The 14594-nt window shown below is 41.2% G+C and overlaps 2 protein-coding genes across 2 annotated transcripts; both read right to left on the bottom strand.

Moving 5' to 3' along the window:
• Positions 1-498: 498 nt before the first annotated feature.
• Positions 499-1014, bottom strand: LOC140835862 (uncharacterized). Its single transcript, XM_073201273.1, has 2 exons — positions 876-1014; positions 499-797 (listed from the first exon to the last, which is right to left on the bottom strand). The coding sequence occupies exons 1-2, from the start codon at positions 1012-1014 to the stop codon at positions 499-501; spliced, it is 438 nt and encodes a 145-aa protein (XP_073057374.1).
• Positions 1015-1110: 96 nt separating this feature from the next.
• On the bottom strand, positions 1111-2771 carry LOC140835861 (uncharacterized). The gene is made up of 3 exons (XM_073201271.1): positions 2270-2771; positions 1798-2176; positions 1111-1522 (listed from the first exon to the last, which is right to left on the bottom strand). Exons 1-3 carry the CDS (start codon positions 2769-2771, stop codon positions 1111-1113), a joined length of 1293 nt encoding a protein of 430 aa, XP_073057372.1.
• Between the last annotated feature and the right edge of the window lie 11823 nt (positions 2772-14594).

The raw sequence follows: 14594 nt of genomic DNA, 5'->3' as shown, positions 1-14594 counted from the left end.
TTCTCAATTATTAGCTGCAGCCCCGACAATGAAAATCCGCTTCTTCACCCCATGACTCTCGGCAAGAAGGCTATAAGAACTCCACCCCTTCATTCCTAACTCCTCTGTTAGGCGAAGCTTTATCAGAAAAATTTAATTTTTCTCTGCCCCTCTGCTCCTCTACTAGACGACGCCTTAGTAGGAAAATTTAATTTTTCTCCTGCACTTTGTTCCTCTACCAGGCGATGCTTTAGTAGGAAAATTTAATTTTTTTCCTTCACTCTGCTCCTCTACCAGGCGATGTCTTAGTAAGAAAATAAAATTAAAATCCATGTCACCCTCATAATACAACAACATTCATGAATTGAAAAGAAGAACTTGATTTTATTGAATTCCAACTGATTACATAGGAAAATTCAAAGATGAAATACATCACGAATAAAATCAAGAATGATATTTTCTAAGGTGACAAGCATTATAGGGCCTCTTCAAAGTCTTGCCTTGCGCATTCTCCAAGTACTAGGCTCCAGAATTAAGCTTTTGGATCACTTTGAAGGGACCTTCCCAGTTTGGCTCTAACTTTCCTCTCTGTTGTTCCTGCACCTTCCTCAAGACCAAGTCGCGTACCTGGAAGCTTCTCTGAATGATCCTCCGATTATAATACTGTTCAATGCGATTTTTATAAGCTTCCATGCGAATGCTTGCAGCCTCTCTCTTCTCTTCCAACAGATCAAGGTCAGTGGCCCGTTTCATATCATTATCTTCATCATAAAACAACACCCTCACCAATTCCAATCCAATCTCAGCTCGGAGCACCACTTCATTTCCATAGACTAAACTGAAAGCAGTTTATTTGGTTCTTTCTCTCGGAGTGGTTCGGTAAGCCCATAAGACACTTGGTAGTTCATCCACCCAGTTGCCCTTAGCCTTGCCAAGTCGAACTTTTAGACCCTGCACTACCATCCGATTAGTCACCTCCACTTGCCCATTACTTTGCGGGTAAGCAATAGAGTTAAAGACTTGTTGGATCTTCATCTCTTTACACCAGGCTTGGATCTTAGCTCCTTGTGACTGTATTTCATGATTAGATATCAGTCTTCTAGACACCCCATATCTGCACACTATACTCTTCTACAAGAATTTCAAGACACCATTCTCGGTGATCCTAGCCAAGGGCTCTGCTTCTACACATTTCGAAAAATAGTCCACTGCTACCAACAGAAACTTCTTCTGAGCGGGAGCTATAGGGAAATGCCCCACAATATCAATCACCCATTGGTTGAAAGGACATGCGGCTGTGATAGTCTTCATCAACATGGCTGGCTGGTGATGAAAACGAGCGTGACGTTGACAACTATCACAGGATATCACCAGTTCTTGGGCATCATGCATCACTGAGGGCCAACAATAACCGGCAAGCATCACCTTCTTTGACAACAGATAAGCCCCCAAATGATTTCCACAACATCCCTCATGAACTTCTTGGAGCACATAATCAGCCTCTTGATAACTCAAGCATCGAAGCAGCGGCCATGCAGAAGACCTTCGATACAAAACTTATCCGACTATCATATAGTGCAAACATTTTATCTTTAACTTACGAGCCTCCATAGGGTCATCAAGGAGCTTTCCCTCCTTCAAGTAACCAGTTATGACATTCCTCCAATCTTATTCCTCATGTTCCACTATAGGCGAAATCGTGTTAGGTGTGACTTCGATTGGAATATCACATCCTTAGTCTTCCAACTTCCCATTGTTCCAGCCATTTTGGCTAGAGTGTCTGTCTTTTCATTTTCTTTCCTGGGAATCTATTAAAACGTGAACTCGGTGAATTTTTCTCTAACTTTGTCCACCTCTTGTGCATACTCGATAAGTTTTTCATCTTTCACATCATATATTCCCTTCATCTGCTGTTCTACCAACTGTGAGTCAGAAAAAATAAGTACTCGGGTAGCTCCCACGTTTCTGGCTGCTCGAAGCCCTGCCAACACAGCCTCATACTCTGTCTCATTGTTGGGTGCTCGAATGTCCAATCTTACGACTAACTTCACCTCTTCTCCAGCTGGCGAAATCAATACTACCCCCGCCCCACTTCCATCTTTCGACGAAGAACCATCCACATACACCTTCCCAGGGTCCTCATTCTCCTGATGCACGGTCTCAGCCAAAAATCCGGCTAATGCTTGCGCTTTGATAGCTGTTATCGGCTCATATTGGATGTCATACTCTCAAAGCTCAGTAGCCCACTTAACCAAACGGCCAGACATATCTGAATGAGTCAAGATTCTACCCAATGGACTATTTGTGAGCAACACAATTGGATGAGATAGGAAATAGGGTCTCAAGCGTCTCGCCGTCATCACTAAAGACATAGAAAATTTTTCCAGCCCTGAGTACCTTATCTCTGCCCCTTTGAGTGCATGTGAAACATAGTAGACTGGCTGTTGAGTTGATCTCTCTAGCTTGACAAGGACCGAACTCACAGCTCCCTCGATGGCAGATAAATATACCCACAAAGGCTCACCTGCTGCTGGTTTGGCCAGGACGGGGATCTCAGCAAGGTACTTCTTCCATTCTACAAAAACTTTTCCGCAATCCGACCTCCATTCAAATTTTTTCGCCTTATGCAAAGTCCGGAAGAACGGTAAGCTTCTGTGGGCAGATCTCGAGATAAACCTCTCGGCGCAACTATCCTTCCCGTTAACTTTTGCATTGGGTCCTCGAGGAGGGACCATGTCTAGAATAGCTCGAACCTTTTCGGGGTTAGCCTCAATCCCCCTCTCTGTTACCATGTAACCCAAAAACTTCCCACCCTCACCCCAAAGATACACTTCTCTTCAACTTTAGCCCATAGGACCTGAGGGTGGGAAAGGTCTCCACTAAATTAGGTATGAGCTGGGTTGAGTCCCTTGACTTCACCATGATGTCATCCACGTACACTTCGACATTCCTTCCCACTTGCTCAGAAAATACTCTATCCATCAACTGCTGATACGTGGCTCCGGCATTTTTGAGTCCGAAGGACATGACCACGTAACAGAAAGTTCTTTATGAGGTAATGAAACTCACTTTATCTTGGTCCTCCACAGCCAAAGGGGATTTGGTGGTATCCCTGATAGGCATCAAATATGTACAAATATTGGTGCCCAGCTGTAGAGTCCACCAATTGATCTATCCGTGGCAAAAGATAACAATATTTAGGGCATGCCTCATTGAGATCACTGAAGTCCACACACATCCTCCACTTCCTTAAACTCTTTGGGACTAGGATGACATTCGACAGCCAAGTAGAAAATTGCACTTCTCGAATGTGCCCAGCCTCAAGCAACTCTCCCACTTATTTTCTTATGACTTTATCTTTCTCAGGCCCGAAATATCTTTTCTTCTTTTTTATTGGACGAGCATTTGGCAAGATATTCAACCGATGCTCTGCCACATCAGGGGTCGTTCCTGTGAGCTCTTGGCCTAACCAAGCGAACACACTGAGATTAGCCGGTAAACAAGTAATGAGTTCTTCCCTGACCCTTGGTTCAAGGTCAGGGGCTACTGAGCGTCTTTTTTTCGGACCCCGAGGCTATGACTTCCGGATCTTCATCAATTACCTCCTGAACCTCCTTCCTTGCCACTGCCAACCCGCTTCTTCCCCTTCTAATCATATTGACCTCCACGCACGCTGTCTTTCCTTCTTCCTTCACTATTCCCTCATAACACTAACACACAACTTTCTGGTCTCCGCACAAGACTCCGACCCCCTTTCCTATAGAAAACTTCAGTTTCTGATGATATGTGGAAGCTACAGCTCTGAAATCCTTTTGGGCCGGCCATCCCAGAATTCCATTATACGCTGCTGGGGTGTCCACCACAGTAAATGTTATCATCTTGGTTACCCACCGAGGTTCATGCCCCAAAGATAGAGGAAGGACAATCTGACCCAACGGAGAAATGACATGTCCTGAAAACCCATACAAAGGAGTAGAGATCGGCTCGAACTCAAATCCTTCCACCTTCATCTGATCCAGAGTGTTCTTGAACAAGATATTCACGGAGCTTCCATTATCAATAAAGATCAGCGCAACATCATAATTGGCAACGGTGGCAGTAACCACCAAGGCATTGTTATGTAGAGCCACAATGCCTCGGAGGTCTTCTGGCCCAAAGCTGATGACAGGATCCTCGGGGTAAGTCCGGACCCATAGATATCTCGAAGTTCTCCAACCTTCTACCACGTGCTTTCCGAGCTCGCCTGGAGTCCCTATCAGTAGCACCCCCTAAGATCATATGAATCATTCCTCTCATAGGGTGGTTGTCATCATTCCTTCCTCTCCTCAGGTTCGACGGGCTCTTGAGGAACATCTTGACCTCGACCTTCACTTCTCTGCTCCCCGACCCTCTGATTTATCCATGGAGGGCCTCGACCTCCCCTAGAGGACGGGCGAGATCTCGGTTCACTCTCGGATCAGGATCCTTCTTGCCTGCCCTGCGGCGGAAATCTAGGACTGCTTTCCACCCTCTGAGACTTCTCTCCTCTCTCACCCGATTCTCCCACCTCCATCACTTTCTCCCGATTCCTACTGAGAGGAACATGTGATGAGAACTGTCCTCTACCTCTAGTTTTGATTTCCTCCCTCTCACCTGCACCCCTCTTCCTTCCTCCTCGCTACGCTCCCTTAGATCTTCCTCCCACAGGCTGCTGCTCCATCCTCTTATGTCTCTGGGAGTCCTCCAGATTTACATGTTTTTTCGCCCGAGCTAACAAATCTTGATAGCTCGATGGAGGTTTCTTGACCAGCGATTTGAAAAATTCTCCTCCCCTCAGTCCTTGGGTAAAGGCACTTATCATGATGTTAGGGGTAGCAGCTGGTATTTCCAGTGATGCGCTGTTGAAACGCTGGAAATGTTTTGCAAAGTTTCAGCCTCTTGTTGTTTCATCACGAACATGCTCAGATAATTTTTCTGATGTCTTTTGCTCCTAGAAAATCGGTGCGAGAAAGCCGTAGAAAAATTCTCGAAAGACTGTATGGAGTTGGGCTGCAGGGTATCAAAACATTGCTAGTCTGTTCTAACCAGCATACCCAGAAATACCCTGCACCTGACTCCATCTGAATATTGATGCAACAGAGCCACATTCTCAAATCTCCTCAAGTGTTCTTCGGGGTCAGTATGTCCGTCATATTCTCCCACGTTTGACTGTCGGAAATTTGGAGGAAGCCCTTTTTCCAAAATGGCAAGTGAAAAAGGACTTCCTTTCTTGGGTGCCGAAACTCTGCTCCCCAACTGCTGCCTCAACATCCGTATTTCCTTCAACATCTCTCAAAAAACATATTCCCCTCCCTTGGGAGAGGCTGTGTCTCTTCAACCCTGCTCTGGTGGTCCTCAGCATTTTCCTCTCGCTCCTGGCGACTGGCCTGTTCCTCAACAAACATAGATTCTTAGTTCCTCTTCATGGCATCGTCCACTGTACGAGTAATAAATTGGCCCAACTATTCCAAGGTCAAGTTCCCCACATTCTCAATGGGATGGGGTTGTTCGACCCTTGTCTCGTGACGGGGCTGCTCAGCTCTTGTCTCCTGACGAGGTTGTTCCTCTCTCGTCTCAAGACGCGGTTGTTCCTGTCTCGTCTCAACATGAGATTGTTCAGGTCCCATCTGAGGACGCAACAATGCTGAGTTAGCTCTTCTGCTCCCTCTCTTGCCTACCATCTCTACGTCTCAACGCAAAGTTTACCACATACGGCGCCAAATGATACTCACTGAAAATTTAAGGTCCAGTTCCAGCAAATGATACTAGTCCAGACGCAGGTTTCAAATTTGCTCTGAGCCTGAAATCACGAAGAAGACCATTAGAAGGGGGCCTGGAGGGTGTCCCAGCATAGCCCCTCCGACGCTCAAGTCATATATATCCACACTTTTATTATATATATAATAATAATAATAATAATAATAAAAGTGTGGATATTTTTTTTCTTCCTCATTTTACAGAAAACAAAATTATTTAAATAGTTTTATAAAGAATTTAGCTTAAAGTGATGAAGAAAAGTTGTTTTAAAGACACACGCATGAATATCGTTTAATTTCAAGAACTTTGATTTTTTATTATTAATAACATAATAGTCATATAAAAAAACATATATGACCCAAAATTTATGTATCTATATAAATTAAAAAATAAAATCAAGATTTCCCATTTACAAACAATAAAATTGTGAGAGATAAAATCACGAACTGTTAAAGTAGATGTCCTACAAGTCAACGGTTGAATAGGGCATTTATTGACTAAAGTGTAATAAACAATCTTTATCTAATATAATTTAACTTTTATAGTTTCGTTTTACTTTATCTGTCTACCTATGCAATCAACATAGATAAAGTTTTTGATTATGCTTTACTACAAATGAATCGTAATTCGATCTGCAAACTCATTTGTAAACACTGTATATGCTAAATTTATTTTTAGTCAATTCAGCCGCCTAAAATAAGGACAAAGGCCGCTTGAGCTTGAGACTATCATCTGTGATGTTGTGTATCGTGTTTCATGGTAAGGACATAAAGATGTACAATCATTCAGATGGGTAATCATACGATGATTGTACCGAACAACCTTCCATCAGACTTTCCAAGTAGTTTTGATTCATCGAGAGGAAACGTTTGTGGTTGTGATTGTACGTGATTAATCCTTATGACCACAGGACAACACTGAGGCTCTACATACTAGAATTGTGCTTTGACTCGGTTACCGACTCTGTGAGGATCACAGGGTGGCGAGGTTGGGTGTAATTACGAAATGTGTAGGAGCCAGTACATTGTAGTCGGGAATTCATCGCTCACCTATGAGTGAATATCCTATGTGATCTAACAAAATAATAGTGCATGAAATCTCTGATCAAAGTGTGAGATGTACATTAGGGAAAGAGTTCTGTAGTTGTGCATGCGATGACACTATGAATATATCATTATTGTATCACATAGCTATCGAATTTAATATGTAACCCTCGATGAACTAATGATTGCAGATTTGATTGGTGTATATGAGATGAAGGGACCGTACTGTGCGTTAATCATAGTCGACTGGTTTTTACAGTCACTATCAGTGATACCTAGCGAATAATGGGATGATGCTACTAAACGCTCTTACCATGATTTAATGGGTTTAATCAGAAATTTATTTGTTACATTCTCATGATCAAATTGTAACGCATGTAATGAGACAAATTAGTGTAAGCCCGAATGAAGGAAAATGTCCTGACTCACAAAGAGTTGTGAACCCACGACTAGATGCATCCCTGAACCGTTGATGGTCACACAAGCACTGGATCATTTGTTCCCGTTGAGAGAATAAATTCAAGGAGTTGAAATTATGAAATAGTAAATTCAAGAAGTTGAATTTATGATATTTAAAATTTGGAGAGAATAAATTCAAGGAGCTGAATTATAAAATTGAGTATTTAATTATTAAACTCAAAAGTTGGGTTTATTAAATATTAAATTAAATATAATTAGAAGTATGTTTAATGTGTTTGTAGGGGTACAAGTCCAACATACTAAATAATTAAAGTTTATGATGGACTTTGATATCATTTTTTAAACTAGTTGGACTAGTCCAATTATATAACCAAGCCCATTAATATTAATTATAGAATGTAAATCTTGAATTATGGAAATTAGATTATGGCTTTTGTTTTAAGATAATGAAGTCATAACCCTAGCCTCCAAGAAAGCAAGATTTTCGAAAATCCTCCTCCAATCCTCTCCATTAATTCGGCCATCTTCAAGAAAAAAAGATTTTGAGTCGTCTCTCAAATTTTTCTTCTCCAACGAAAAACTTCTTATAATTTTCTAATTCAAGTTAGAAGAAGAACAAGTAACCCGGTCGTGTACCTTATTCAAAGATTAAAGAAGGTGAATTGAAAAATGTATGTAAGAAATTACAACAAGAGCTACATCCGCTAAGGAGTCATTTTAGGAACAAAGCGAGGGCTGGATGGTGGCGGGGCTCGACGACAGCAGGGAAAGAAGAGTTCAACGGCACAAGGACTCTTCCCCCCACGATTGCACGCAACTGGTGTAGCAGCAGGGGAGGAGGCTAGGGCAGGTTGGCTCGAAGGAAGGGTAGTCGCGAGCCCTAGGTGCCCTTGCGTGTGCATGCATGTGCAGGACTGGCTTCACATCTGAGGGAGGGCTCGGCAGCTGGAGAGCATGGGCTGGAGAGTGTTCCAGTGGTGTCTAGGAGTGTGGGGAGCCACTGGTGGCTGAGCTAGGAGAGTCCTAGTAGGACTAGGAGTCTAGGAAAAATCAAAGAGGAAGGGCCGCGGGCTGAGAAACAAGCGCTTGGGCTCTTACTTGGTCCAAGGACTCGTTAGATGGGCTTGGTGTCATCAATGAGGGTCCAGGAGGGTCAAGGGTAGGTTAGGTCCATGATGGCTCGAGGTGGCTCGAGAAAATCGGGGGATGGCTCGACATAAACAAGCTACTGTTTGGTTTATGGAAAAGGTTGTTCAAACCATGGTCCACGGGGGTCGATTCATGTTCACGAGGGTAGTTTAGGTCTTAAAAGTTTATGTTTAAAGTTTGGGAAGAAAAATATTAAAGTTGAGGTTGATTCGTGATTAAAACGTTTTACGGTTTAGTAAATAAGAAATTAAATCAAAAAGCTCTAGTCTACTCTAAATAAAACTATTAGAAGTAAAATTTAATCTTAAATAATTATTTAGGATAATCTCGAGTCAACAAAAGTGAGAAAAAAACAAAAATCGAAAGTTTTAGAGCTCAAGGGCAAAATGATCATTTTAAACTTGGGTAGTACTAAAAGGTCTGGGAATGTCCCGAAGAATCATAACGCATGCTAAATGATATTTTAAAATGTTTATGATGAAAATATGAGATTTTAGGATTTATGGTACAGCTGTTCAATTTTTACTGTTAAAAAATCTATTTTAACAATGTGGAAAAGACACGATATTTTATATATAAAAAGAAAAAAAATATTTTGAAGGATGTGAATTGACTATGTCATAAAGGATATGATACATGATTTTTTGGAATATCGTGAGAGAGAAGGCCCCAGAGTGAGCTTGTTTACGGGAGAAATCCCCAAAGGGAGACCAACGGTCGTATTTCTATTTTACGTCGGTTCCTAGTGCCCGTCCCCATGCGCAACGGTGAGCTAAGACTGATTAGTAGACCAGATGATACAGCTATTCACTTTCAAAGATCAAAATTCACCCAAAATGATAAATGATTGAAAGATTTACGATTTGACGATTTATGATTAAATTATGCTTACAAATTTATGCTAGCTTATTTTGAATAAAAGTATGATTTTAATGCATATGTTTGTATATGTAATATTTGTGTGGGGACCCGGACGCTAATCAAGTTCTTAATCATCATTGGGACTAATTAATCAATTATAAAACAGGGTCTAAAAATTTTTCTTTTTAAATTGCGGAACGTAGTGAAATCAAGACATATATACATATCAGTATATCAAATACAAGTCCTGTATTACAACACATTTATTCAAACTAGGGTTTAACAACTACGATCAATTGTTCAACCCTATCTCTAGTCCAAGTCCGGTGCCACCACTCTAATCACGATCTCTCTCTTCATTTCCTGGACCCTGATCCTGTCCCACCTGTTGTCAAGTACACATACAGACAAGACAACAGCCGGATAAACCGGTGAGAATATACTCCCAGTATAAATCAACGAAACATGCAATCATATAAACACTATAAAGCATGTAATCAGGTAACAGATATATGTAACAAAGTCTGAAACATAATCAATATCAAACTGTCGACAATACTCGTAGCTACATCATTCAGACTAGACTCAATCCTAGTCTAGGGATCCCGATTCCAGAAGTTGGCATGCATATATCGACTAACAGTAATAGAAAAGACTCCAGTTCTATCCACGCCGATATGGTATCGATCAACAGTAATAGAAAAGACTCCAGTTCTATTCACATCGATACGGTATCGATTACCAGTAATAGAGGAAGCTATTATTCTATCCACATCAATATAGTACCGATTAACAGTAATAGAAGCAACTCTAATTCTATCCACATCGATATGACATCGATTAACAGTAATTGAAGAGCTACTAATCTATCCACATCGATACAATACTGATTAACAGTAATAGAAAAAGCAACCATCCTATCCACATCGATAGCCAAACATCCAGTGACAGTCTTTGGCACATCCGCCAATACACCATCTTATGACATCGTGCAATGTGCCCGTGGTAATCCCAGCACTAACGGCACTTCTGTCATAAGATTACTCTTCTAATACCTGTAATCTATAACTCAAGAAAACAAGTATATCAATCAATCAATGCAAATATCAATGCAATAAAGTAAAGTATGTGATTTAGGGAAACCCAAGTCTAAACCGACTCAAGTTCATCTCCCAATACCACATTGACTTATACCTTTCCTTCGTCGGTTTCTGGCTCAGTCGAAGTCCTGAACTCACAATCTGTCTGGTACTGACAATATCAATAATCTCATATCAATATACCAGTCAATATCATAACAATCTGATCAATCTGGATTTAATTCAAATTAACGGTATAACGGTATAATTTCAATATCCCCGTCAATACCAATTCACCAGATAACAGTTACAATCTATAACTCATATCAATACAATCCGTAATCCCGTCATAATTCAAATCTGTCCGGTATAACTCGATATACCCTAAAAATCCATAACCATTCCATAATCAGTCCGTTTCTCAATCTGACTTCGATTCTACGATATCTAACATGTCAAGAACATCATATATGAATCCTATTAAATTCTGACCATAGCATAATTTCAAAGCATGTCAAAACGTAACAAAACTTACGTCCAGTTGTAGCTCGTGTCAAGAGGAGCTCGGTACCGTGTTCGGATTTAAATTCTGATAGACGGTTCACACGGAATCACAAATCTAAGATCACAAGAATTTGAGGAAATCTTCTCTGGAATCTCGGTTGTTGCTCTGAATTCGTGAATTGCAATTGTATATATATATCAATTGCATGGTGTGACAAGTGTCACTCAAGTGCTAATTGCACTTTAGCCCCTGAAATCTTCACTATTTGCGATTTGGTCCTCACAACTCTTTTTACTCCCATTTCAATCCTAATTAATTACAAAAACCGTGGAATCGAATTTATCATTCCAAAATTCGTAAATTAAATAATCTCGGATTAAAATGATATAATCTCGGGCCTTACAACTCTCCCCCTCTGAGACATGATTTCGTCCTCGAAATCTCAAGCAGTCATATCAAAAATAACAGCAACTGAAATAAGAAACTCGCATCAGTGGAATTAATGCTTGGAATTCCTGTCTCATATCAGATTCAGTCTCCCAGGTGGCTTCTTCTACACCATTACGAGTCCATTGCACTTTCACAAGTGGAATCATTTTTGTTCTGAGCTGTTTTTCTTTACGATCGATAATCCGAATCGGTTTTCTCGACATAACTCAATGTCTCATCCAGCTCGGTCTCGTCTGGCGGAATCACGTGAGAATCATCGGGGAGATATTTCCGCAGCATAGATACATGAAAAACATCATGTATTCCTGATAATGAAGGCAGGCAAGGCAAGTCGATAGGCACGATCTCCTATCTTCTCGAGAATCTCATAAGGACCCACATATCTTGGAGATAATTTTCCTTTCTTGCCAAATCGGACAACACCTCTGAAAGGAGAAATCTTCAGGAATACTCGATCTCCAGCCTCAAATACCAACAGTCGTCGTCTGAGGTTGGCATATTTGGCTTGTCGGTCCTGAGCTGCCTTCATTTTCTTCTGAATTAATTTCACTTTCTCAGTCATATCTCTGATCATATCAGGTCCAGTCTCAGGAACTTCAGAGATATCATCCCAATACAATGGGGATCTGCATTTCTTTCCGTACAACACTTCGAATGGGGCCATCTCAATACTTGTCTGATAGCTGTTGTTGTACGAAAATTCACAAAGAGGCAATGCATCTTGCCAATTAGTGCTGAAATCAAGCACTACTGCTCTTAGCATATCTTCCAATGTCTGAATCGTCCGCTCTGACTGTCCGTCAGTCTGTGGATGATATGCGGTACTAAGATGCAACTTCGTACCTAGAGCTTGCTGCAAACTCTGCCAGAAGTGCGAAGTGAATCGAGGATCACGATCTGAAACAATCGACTTCGGCAATCTGTGCAATCTAACCACTTCCTTAACATAGACATCGGCCATCTGATCATATCTGTATGTCATTTTGTATAGAATAAAACATGCGGATTTGTTCAATCGATCAATCACGACCCAAATCACATCACAACCTTTGGAGGATCTTGGTAACTGCGTCACAAAATCCATGGAAATGTGATCCCATTTCCATTCAGGAATGGACAAACTCCGCAACAATCCTCCTGATTTTTTTCTTTCAGCTTTCACCTGTTGGCAATTCAGACACTTGGCTACAAATTTAGTCATGTCAGATTTCATTTGTTTCCACCAATACTGTGTCTTTAAATCATTATACATTTTCCTGCCACCAGGATGAATGCTAAAACGACTGTTGTGCGCTTCTATCAATATCCGCTGTTTCAACTCTGAAACATTCGGCACAACAATACGATTATTCACATACAAAACACTATTTCGAACCTGATATTCCGATCGATGTCCAGCTTTGACCATTGCAATCGAATTCTGTATATTCTGATCAACTTTCTGAGCTTATTTAATTTTCAAAAGTAGCTCTGGTTCAACTCGAATAGCACACAATCTCAAAGGCTGACGATTTGTCTCAAATACTAATCCAGAAAAGCAACAATCTTCAATCAAATTTGATACACCAATCGTCGATAAGGATAGTGCACATACCTTTCGACTCAGTGCATCTGCTGCTGCATTGGACTTCCCTGGATAATATTTGATTTCACAATCAAAGTCTTTCAGTAAATCCAGCCATCTCCGCTGTCTCATATTCAGCTCTGATTGCGAAAACAGATATTTCAAGCTTTTATGATCAGAATATTTCGAATTTCTCACCGTATAAATAATGTCGCCATATCTTCAAGGCAAAGACTATGGCTGCCAATTCAAGATCATGAGCTGTCTCGAGGCATAAGCAATGACATGCCCTCGCTGCATCAAAACACAACCTAATCCGCGGTGAGATGCATCACAATAAACGACGAAATCACCAGTGCCTGAAGGAATCGTCAACACAGGCGCACTGGTCAGTCTCTTTTTCAACTCAAGAAAACTGGATTCACAGTCTTCTGTCCACACAAATGGAGCATTCTTCTGAGTCAACTGTGTAATCGGTTTGGCAATACTCGAAAAATCTTGAATGAATCGGCGATAATATCCTGCCAAACCCATAAAGCTGCGTATCTCTGGTACAGATGTCGGTCTCGGCCACGAAATCACTGCCTCAACCTTACTGGGATCAACTGATATACCGTCTCCTGATATAATATGCCCCAGAAATACCACCTGTTTCAACCAGAACTCGCATTTCGACAACTTAGCATACAGTTTCTCTGCCCTCAAAATTCTTAACACAGTCCTCAGATGATTAGCATGTTCAATCATATTCTTTGAATATATCAATATATCATCAATGAATATGATAACGAAATCATCCAAATATTTCTGAAAGACGCGGTTCATCAATCCCATAAATACCGCTGGTGCATTCGTTAAACCAAAAGGCATGACAATAAACTCATAGTGTCCATACCTGGTTCTGAATGCTGTCTTAGAGATATCAGAGTCCCTGACTCTCAATTGATGGTATCCAGATCTCAAGTCGATCTTGGAATACACCGAAGAACCCTGCAACTGATCAAATAAATCATCAATACGAGGCAATGGATATTTATTCTTTACCGTTGCCTTATTCAGTTGCCGGTAGTCGATACAAAGTCTCATCGACCCGTCTTTCTTCCTCACGAACAGTACTGGAGCACCCCAAGGAGACACACTCGGTCTAATGTACCCCTTGGCCAGTAAATCCTCCAACTGTTCTTTCAGTTCTTTCAATTCGATCGGTGCCATCCGGTATGGAGCTCTCGAAATCGGAACTGTTCCTGGCATCAATTCAATGCTGAAGTCTATCTCTCGCATCGGAGGTAATCCAAGAATCTCGTCTGGAAAGACATAAGCAAATTCACACACCACTGGCAAATCCGTCCAATGATGGGATCGATTTCAGTAAATCAACTGAATATACCAGGAATCCATCCGCTCCTTTCTGCAACAATCGAGTCATATTCATTGCAGATATCAAAGGAATTCTAGAACGAGAACCCTTACCATAAAATTTCCACTCCTCAGCCATCTCAGGTCTGAATCGAACTATCTTGTGGAAACAATCGACTGTAGCTCGGTACTTGGTCAACATATCGATACCGATAATACAATCAAAGTCAGATAACCCAAGCACAATACAGTCTAACTCAATCGTATGCCCATCGTACTGCAGTATACTAGATTTAACAGTTTTCACTGACATCACACCTATCCCTAATGGAGAAGAGACAGACACTACCGCAGATAATGACTCAATATGTAACGCATGACTCAAGGCAAACCTCTCAGAAATAAAAGTATGC

The sequence above is a fragment of the Primulina eburnea genome, chromosome 7 (assembly GCF_022965805.1).
Source record: "Primulina eburnea isolate SZY01 chromosome 7, ASM2296580v1, whole genome shotgun sequence".
In the NCBI taxonomy this organism is placed as follows: Eukaryota; Viridiplantae; Streptophyta; class Magnoliopsida; order Lamiales; family Gesneriaceae; genus Primulina; species Primulina eburnea.
Note: the sequence above shows the minus strand (reverse complement) of the source record. Positions and strands in the feature narration are given on the sequence as shown.

Excerpts from the sequence above, each read along its gene's own strand:
- LOC140835862 (XM_073201273.1), bottom strand. The coding sequence starts at position 1,014 with ATGAAGATCCAACAAGTCTTTAACTCTATTGCTTACCCGCAAAGTAAT. Across the intron at positions 798-875 it reads CTGGGTGGATGAACTACCAA|TGGTGCTCCGAGCTGAGATT; the intron begins GTGTCTTATGGG and ends ATGGAAATGAAG.
- LOC140835861 (XM_073201271.1), bottom strand. The coding sequence starts at position 2,771 with ATGGTAACAGAGAGGGGGATTGAGGCTAACCCCGAAAAGGTTCGAGCT. Across the intron at positions 2,177-2,269 it reads GCTCACAAATAGTCCATTGG|CTATCAAAGCGCAAGCATTA; the intron begins GTAGAATCTTGA and ends AGCCGATAACAG. Across the intron at positions 1,523-1,797 it reads GAAAAATTCACCGAGTTCAC|GTCTTCTGCATGGCCGCTGC; the intron begins GTTTTAATAGAT and ends TTTGTATCGAAG.